The 9,268-nt window shown below is 46.4% G+C and overlaps 1 protein-coding gene across 1 annotated transcript; it reads left to right on the forward strand.

Moving 5' to 3' along the window:
• Positions 1–1,276: 1,276 nt before the first annotated feature.
• CRYBA1 (crystallin beta A1) lies at positions 1,277–9,268 on the forward strand (the record flags this gene model as incomplete). The annotated part of the gene is given in 8 exon segments (XM_084237850.1): positions 1,277–1,307; positions 3,043–3,107; positions 4,078–4,150; positions 4,153–4,195; positions 7,152–7,230; positions 7,234–7,325; positions 9,023–9,036; positions 9,039–9,268. Coding segments are annotated over 8 exon segments (495 nt in total). The 3' UTR covers positions 9,137–9,268.

Below are 9,268 nucleotides of genomic sequence, written 5' to 3' on the forward strand. Positions count from 1 at the left end.
AAGGAAAAATGTCAGGCTTTTCTGCCCTCCCCCCATCAGGATAGATGAGGGAACCCTGTGATCCTGAATGCATGCCTGATGGCGGGCACCTGAAGTGGGTACACCTGCGCTAAGACTGTGCTTTCTAAGGGCGGCATCACGGGGACGCCAGTAGAAGCCATGAGAAGCCGAAAGAGAAGAAGCCTGAAGCAGAAGCAGAAGCAGAGAACGCCAGAGAGTCCAGATAGAGTGAGGATTTGCTGGGGGCTGGGAGGACTGCCAGCCTCCCGGCCCCCCAGCACCCCTGCCTGTCATATGCCTGGTGAACCCCAATAAAAACCTGCAAAACCACTGAGGACTCTGATTCCTCCTTTACCCGGTCTGCATGGGATCCTAGAAAACCTGCACCATGTCTATTCGTGATTTTACAGTGGGTAAAGGGGGTGGATGAGAGGAGCTCAGTGACTTCCCCACCTCCTCCTGACTCAAAGCCTGCCCCACTGATTTGAACCTCTCCGCATCTCACAGTAGCTAAGATGCTTGAACAGCACGTCCTCCCCATCAGGGATTCTGGGAAGGCCCACAGTTTTCTTACATAGGCCTTTACCAAGTGCCTTGAACTTCCAGGGAAGAATTATTTAACTCGGGTACCATAGCATGGTATCCTCAGCCTGTGAGATTCCCAGGGGCCTAAAACAACATATTAAAAGTCACCAGAAGTTTTATTGTCTCCAAAATTAAAAGAAAACTGCAAAATTAAAATGAATAAATATTTAATAAGGTAGCTACAAAGAGAGATTCATGTCTACCAGTCAACTGTAATTGAATTCAACTCTTTCCTAGTTATATGTGAGTATAGTAAGACAAAGACTCCAGAGAACACAGTGGGTCTTTTTATTTTCTTAATAAAGTTCAGAATTATAATAATACTTCACAGTTTTTAGTATTATCAAAAAAACACCCTATTTCCTCTGTGGGAACCGAGGTGTGTTTAGATGTGTTCCACGTGACATGGAACCTTACAAAGGTCCTGAGGGGACATGAGGAACCTGGACAAGGGCAGGAGACCAGCGCTCACTCAGAGACCTGGCCTCACCCCCTTGCTGCCTGCAAGCAGCAGCCTGACCCACAGCCACAAGTCCTCTCCAGATTTCTGTATCCTGTGTTCAAACAAAGGCCACAGGCTGAGCCACCAAAACTCTGGGGATCAGGGGGAGAAAAAGCAGAGTGCTGACAAGGCCAGAGGCCATCAGACACTAGACTATAAAGAGCAGGGTGTTAGTGGAAGTGGCACCAGATGGAGACCCAGGCTGTGCAGTGGGAGCTGGGTGAGTAAGGCCCTGAGGGTCCTGTAGAGATACAGCCAGCGGGGCCCAGTTTTCATGCCTTTGGTTGAGCCTCCTAGTATGGCTAGGGAAGTGTGGAGAACTCTGGAGAGGCAGGGGAGGCAGCCTGCTCTTGCCACCCAATGGAGAGTGTGGCAGTAACCATGGCCCCAGAGATCATTGCTGGGAGGGGAATGCAGCACCAAGAAATGAGCAGGCTCCTGGGCATAGAGAGAAGGAGGAGGGGCAGGAGCTGGAAAATATCTCTCCAGAGGTTCAGAATGAAAAGATACATCACAGGGTTTGCACTTACCAGTTCTCAGCCTAATACCCAGCCAGAGGGAAAGATGGTGAAAGGCTGCTCTGAGTTAAGGAAACTGACGCACACCTGCCTGTTTTCTTTCTCCCTTCCCCGCCCATCCTTTTTTCCTTTGCTCTTCCTACCATGGTTTGTGTCCACTTAACCTCTATGAGCCTCAGTATCCTCGTCTGTAAAATGGGACTGAATGATAGTACTTGCCTCAAAGACTGTCGTGAAGATTAAATGTACTAATTAAGCATGTGAAGCAGTTAGAATAGGGCCTGGTACAGACTGATTCGTTATTAAGTGTTAGCCATTATCTCCTTCCTTCCTTCCCTCCTTTCCTCCTTCCCTCCTTCCTTCCTTTCTTCCTTCGTCTTTTTCAAAGCCTCCTATCAATCTCCCACCAGCCTGTCATGAGCTCAGTATGGTGCTTGTAGGGTAAGGTAAAAGGTTTCAGGCTTTTCTGCCCTCCCACCATCAGGATAGATGACGGAACCCTGCAGTCCTGAATGCATGCCTGATGGCGGGCACCTGGAGTAGCGTGTGGGCATAGGTAGATGGGATTCACCTGGGGTTTTAAGGGCGGCGTCATGGGGACGCCAGCAGAAGCCGGGAGAGAGGCAAGAGAAGCAGAAGCTGAGAGAAGACCAGAGAGCCCAGAGTGAAGACCTGCTGGGGGCTGGGAGGCCTGCCAGCCTCCTGGCCCCCCAGCACCCCTGCCTGCCGTGTACCTGGTAAATCCCAATAAAAACCTGCAAAACCACTGAGGACTCTGACTCCTCCTTTACCCAGTCTGCTGGATCAGAAAACCTGCTCTGGGTCTTCCTGCCCCTACAGTGCTACAGTACAGTGCAGTACTCAGGAGACTCAGGTCCCTGTGTTGAGATGTTCACCCAGGACATATCCCACTGGAACCCAGATCAGTACTGAGTGCTAGAAACCAGGTAAGAAAGTAAGTTCCTGCAGGCTGGGGAAGTCAGGAGAAGGAGGCCAAAGCTGGGTTGGTCTAGAAAACAGAAGTGTGGGGAGGGAGGAAGAATGGTAGCAGGGACATTCACAGCTGGTCACTTTGAGGGAGCCAGGTATGGTAATATGAGGGATTTGGACTAGATGTTGCCAGAGCTTATATTGGGGTATGTGAGACTGAGGCGATGCTGCCACCTGTAGGGGTGCCTGGAAGCAGGCAAGAGAGCTACATTTATCAGGAGTGACACAGCCTGTGCCCGCTTGACCTCATTATTGCATCTAATCCTTATAATAACTGCATTTAGAAGCTTTACTGATGAAAACGACTGAGACTCAGTGAGTGAAAAGCAGAGCTAGGATGTCAAGCAAAGATGTCCCCTGGGTTTTCCAGCCTCTGTTACTTTTCCCTGTGTTTCAACACCTCACACCCCACCCCAGAAACCATGACATTTGTGTATTTTATTCCAGAAACCCTTCCAATCACCAAGATGGCTCAGACCACTCCCTTGCCAGGGTCCCTGGGTCCATGGAAGGTAAGTCCATTCGTGAAAAATTGAGGAATCCACAGGTTAGGGGGTAACATGCTACCCCAAAGCAGATCAGAGGCCTGTGCATCTCCTTGAGACAGTGACTGAATAATAAAACATGAGTCTGTAGGTGAAGGGTCCACCCAAGGTCCTGATGCCATCTCAGGAAGGATCTCTCAGGAAGCCCATTTTGGACAGAAAAAGAAAGGCTCCGGAACTGCATGAAGGGTGGGTGATGATACTTAGTTTTCTATGTCAACTTGCCTTCACACTGCTAAAATCATCTTAAAATAGAGCATCCTAGAGAAAACTATGCCCATGGAGAAACTGAGGGCCAGAACTGAAGAGATTTGCCACCAGAGTCCCAAAGTAATAGGACCCTGGTGCCCTGACTCCCAGCCTGAGGTTGCTTGAAGAGGCTGATGCCCCAGACTTTTCAATGTTTTCTCCAAATCGATTGCCCTTTTCATTGGGTCACTTGGAGGTCAGTTGAAAGCTTTGGGAATTCAGATTCAAGAGTCAAGTTCTAGTTTAAAGTATGAAAGGGGTTTACCACAGCTTTCCTTTTATATTTTAGGTTTCTCTAATGGGTGTGGTTGGAAAAGCGAAGAAATAATCTGCAGGGAGTTCCTTGGACTTCCAGAACCCTGGCCTCTGAGCCATGCTTATGCAGGATGGATGGGGGATGACGATTCCAGAGTCCTTGGTCTGTCTGTGGTGCCAGTGATCATCGCTGGCAGAGCATTCCCATCATTAATCAATCTCCTACACTTACCCCCTTGCCTGGGCATGTGAATGCCATGAACCAGGGGTATTAATTCAAAGCCCTCCTTACCCTGTCTACTCTGAAGGGACCTCCTCAGACACCCTGGGCGACAGCTAGTGATGGAAAACACAGGGTCAGGCAGACACCAGTTAAGCTGTTGATCTGGGTCTCTGTTCCTCCTGGGAACATTATAGTTCTTTTCCCATTCAGATAACCATCTACCACCAAGAGAACTTCCAGGGCAAGGGGATGGAGTTTACCAGCTCCTGCCCAAATGTCGCTGAGCTCAGTTTAACAATATCTGGTCTCTCAAGGTGGAATGTGGAGCGTGAGTATAGACCTCAGCAGAACTTCAGACCACTTGTTCTCAGTCCCTAAAAACATGTGGTCATAAAGGTGGGAATGTGGGGAGAAAGATGTTCCTCCACACCATTACCATTTCTGGGAGAGAGACCTCCATACTGAAGTAATCATGTCATGTGTAAGCTAGTAAGGTAAAGCTAGAAGGAACATAAAGGTCTTAGTGTCTTGGTACAAGATTTGGGAAGTGGGAGGATTAAAGAACTGTATGCCATGCAGTGGGGCTGTGACAGTAATCAGATCCATGCCTCTGCAGCTCACAGGCCTAGGATTCCGTCAGAATAGCCACAGGACGGGGGCCTCCCTAGTGGCACAAAGGGTTAAGCACAGCACTGCAAAGCTATTCTCAGCCAGCCAGGAGCAACCCACACGGCACAGCAGACCTCTCCTGTCTCAACCGATGCTCCCCTCAGCAGTGTATTTTAGTAGATCTGCCTGTACTCCCCACTCTTTCTGGTGAGTCCTCTCACCCCCCGCACCTCTGGCCTGTACCCCAGTTCTTGTATGATAAATATATCTTTAAAAAAAAGATTAAAAAAAAAAGAAAATAGAGAACTGCCAAACTGCAGCCTCTTTACGTCTAACTCCCCTCCTGCTCATCCCAGAGCACATACTACTAGATAATTTCTCTATGTACCAAGGAATTCAACCCAAGACTCAGAGCCATGTTAGTTCCTAATTAGTCTTCCAGGAGTTTCTTGTTCATGTTTAGTCTTTCTTTTGTTTTTAAAGATTTATTTATTTATGCATACAAGAACTGGGGTACAGGCCAGAGGTGTTGGGGGGGGTGAGAGGATTCACCAGAGACAGAGTGGGGAACAGAACAGGCAGACTGACCAAAATACGCTGCTGAGGGGAGCAGCGGGCGAGACAGGAGAGGTCTGCTGCGCCATGTGGGTAGCTGGGGATAAAACTCATCCTGCAGAGGCTGCGGACCACTTCAAAGTGCTGTGCCTAACCCCTTGCACCACTAGGGAGGCCCTGATGTTTAATCTTATTGGTGAGGAAGAACCTCTATTTTTTCTCTTCTGACTCTTGGCAAGGCAGTCAAGGCTTTCCTGCTAGCCTTGGAAAACACATGTAAAGTGCTCTCCTTTGGTTTAGGCAGAATTGGTTTTGTACATGGACAGGCTTCCAGAGTTGCTTACCACTTAAAAGTGACTCCTTCAGGGCCTCCCTGGTGGCCCTGTACCCCAGTTCTTGTATGCATAAATAAATCTTTTAAAAAAAAAAGTGACTCCTTCATCCCTTTAAAAGGAGTAATACTTTAAGGTGTCATCAGTAATTGGTTGTGAAAAATTGATCTAAGATTTTAGGTATGTGGCAGCAGGAGAAAAAATTCATTTTGCTAATACACATGACTCAGGCCAATGAAATGGACCCTCAATGGGTAATCCCAAAATAAATATCACATTTGCAAACCCTTTTAGTGTGGATACCAGCTCATTACCCACCTTTTGTGATAAGCATATTACTTTGTATGGCTCTACTAGAATTGGCTTGATATTTTAACCTACTAGTAAATATTTTAACCCACTTTTAATATCTAAAAACAGGGGGGCCTCCCTGGTGGCACAAGAGGTTAAGACACAACCTATGTAGCTGTCCGAAGCCACTGCAAAATGAGTTCGATCCCTGGCCACCCAGGGAGTAACCCACATGGTGCAGCAGACCTCTCCCGACTTGCCCGCTGCTCCCCTCAGCAGTATACTTCAGTCTGCCTGTTCTGTTCCCCACTCTGTCTCTGGTGAATCCTCTCACCTTCCCACACCTCTAGCCTGTACCCCAGTTCTTGTATGGATAAATAAATAAATCTTTAAAAAAAAAAAGGGTCTCGGGCCTCCCTGGTGGCGCAGCGGTTGAGCTCTGGGTTGCGAAGCTGCCTGCAGCCTCTGCAGCACAGGTTCAATCCCCGGTTGCCCGGCGAGGGTCCCACATGTCGCTCAGACCTCTCCTGCCACCCACTGCTCCCCTCAGCAGTGTACTTCTTCGTCAGTCTGCCTGTTCTGCTCTCCACTCTGGTTCTGGTGAATTCTCTCACCCTCCCGCGCTTCTGACTGTACCCAGTGCTTGTATAAATAAATAAATAAATAAATCTTTTTTTTTTTAAAAAAAGGGTCTCCCTGATGGTTTAGGGGTTAAGTCTCAGCACCATCACCACAACAGCCTGAGTTCAATCCCAGGCCAAGGAGGTGACCCACATAGCGCAGCAGACCTCTCCTGTCTTACCGGCCGCTCCCCTTAGCAGTGTATTTCAGTAGATCTTCCTGTTTTGCTTCCCACTCTGTCTCTGGTGAGTCTTCTCACCCCCGTACCTCTGGCCTACACCCCAGTTTTTATATGCATAAATAAATCTTTTAAAATATCTGAAACAAAACATGCCTCTCCCTGAGGCCATGTAGATTTTTTTTTTTCAATATTTGTGTAAAAAAAAATATTTGTGTAGAACCAGGGTGTAGGCCAGATGTGTGGGAGGGAGGGGGAGAGGATTCACCCAGAGACAGAGAGGGGAGAACAGGCAGATTACTGATATACACTGCTAAGGAGCAGTGGGTGAGACAGGAGAGGTCTGCTGCACATTATGGGTGAGCTCCCTGGCCGAGGATTGAACTTAGGTCATAGCAGTGATCACGCTGAGACTAAACCCTAGGCCACTAGGGAGGTCCTGATTCTTTTTTTTTTTTTTAAAGATTTATTAATTTATTTATACAAGCACTGGGTAGAGTCAGAAGTGCGGGAGGGCGAGAGAATTCACCAGAGCCAGAGCGGGGAGCAGAACAGGCAGAAGGACCGAAGTACACTGCTGAGGGGAGCAGCGGGAGGCAGGAGAGGTCTGCGCGCCATGTGGGACCCTCCTCTGGTGGCCGGGGAGCAGGTCCTGATTCTTAACACTGAGAACAAATACCACTTCTTGTCTTCAGCAGATGGATTGGTTATGAGCATACCAGCTTTTGTGGCCAACAGTTTATCCTGGAGAGAGAAGAATACCCTCACTGGGATGCCTGAAGTGGGAGTAAGCCCTACCACATTGAACGTCTCATGACCTTCTGTCCCATCTGTTCAGTTGCGAGTCTGAAATTTCCACTTCTGTGCATGAAGTTTGGGGCAAGAGAGAGGATGTGGATAGACTGACATGTATTACTTTTTATCAAAAAGGCAGGAAGGATAAAAGTATAAAACTCTGTTCCCTCTGTTTCTGCCCTTTTTTTTTTTTTCTCTACTAGATGGTATTTTAAAAAAAGATTTATTTATGCACACAAGAATTGCGGTACAAGCCAGAGGTAGGTGCTGGGGGTGAGGGGATTCACCAGAAACAGAGTGGGGAACAGAACAGGCAGACTGACTGAAATATACTGCTGAAAGGAGCAGCGGGCGAGACAGGAGAGGTCTGTTGTGCCATATGGGTAGCTCCCTGGCCAGCTGGGCTGCAGATAGCTTCATAGTGCGATAGCATTCCTTGCGCCACCAGGGAGGCCCTAGATGATATTTTCATTAAGGTAAAAGTAAGGACCTTCTTTCAGGTGGCAGAAGTGGATACTCAAGAGCCCAGGCTTTCAAAAGTGCCAACAGGATGAGCACTTTTACCAGGCAGTAAAAATCAAATCATTAACCAATTAAATTTCAATCTAACAATTTTTTTTTGGGCCTAAAAACGGAAGTTTGAAGTAACCCTTCATTAAGTGGATGACTGAAGAAACTGTCAAATTTTCCAATATCTCTTATTTTTGACTCATAATAATCCGGTTTCTAACAGCAAACATTATTCTATTGTGCATCAGACTGGGATGCTTCCAGTCTTTGGGAAATTGAAGCAGGACTTCCAGGAGCTTTTTGAAAATGATCCATATACAGGGAGTGGAGCTAGGCTTGATCCTTTCCAAATATTTTTATTTATCATGATTTTTCTCATGATTTTAGTTGTTAATTATCTGATCTGATAATCCAACAAAAATTCAAGGGAAGGAAACCTAAACATCTCTAGATCTAAAAAATATTGCTCTCAGGCCTCCCTGGTGGCACAAGGGATTAAGCACCTCACTTATGAAGCAATTTGAAGTCTCTGCAGCACGAATTTGATCCCCAGCCAGGGAGCAACCCACCTGGCAAGGCAGACATCTCATGTCTCACCCACTGCTCCCTTCAGCAGCATATTTCAGTCAATCCACCTGTTCTGCTCCCCACTGTCTCTTGTAAATCCTCTTAACCCCCCCGCACCTCTGGCCTACACCCCAGTCCTCCTATGCATAAATAAAAACAAATCTTAAAAAAAAAACCTATATACCCATGTAACCAACACTAATGAGATACAGATCCCATCACCTGCTGCCCATTTTCAACTAATTGCTCCTCCCTATCACAAAGTTAATTTCTGCATGTTTTTGAACTTCATACAGGTTAGTCTCAAGGACTATTTGTATAGTATCCAAATCTCCTATGGGATATTTAGGTTATCTTCAACACTATACAAACCCACACACACATTTTCCTGTTGATTTGTGTGATCTTTACACATTCTTGAATATTACTCCTTCATTGGCTCTGTGTTGCAAATACATTTTTCTGCTGTCACACTTCCTTCATTGCTCATGTCCCAAAGCGTATCAGCTTTTATACATTTTGAACGTTATGGCATTAAATTGGATTAAACAAGATCATGGGTAATTGTTTTCTTGTAAATCTGTATTGCCTGGAATATTTTTTCATAATCGTCTATAAGCCATGTTAAACTTGAAAATAAGGTAAAGAATTAAGATGACGCACTTAATTTTTTAATTTCTGGATTACAAAATCATAGTCTAAGATTATCATCTTGAGAAAGAAAACTTTATTGGGTGCCAACGGGAGATCTGTGACGACTACCCCTCCTTACAAACCATGGGTTGGTTCAATAATTAAGTTGGTTCCATGAAGATACAATGTGGAGCATAAGTAAAAGGAGGGTTGGATCACGTCAAAGGAACTTTTACAAGTACAAACCTTGTGAATACATAGTCTTACCAGATTTCATATATTCAAGCAGAATGAACTTCCTCTGAGGGTG

Source organism: Talpa europaea (assembly GCF_964194135.1).
Source record: "Talpa europaea genome assembly, chromosome: 7".
Classification (NCBI taxonomy): Eukaryota; Metazoa; Chordata; class Mammalia; order Eulipotyphla; family Talpidae; genus Talpa; species Talpa europaea.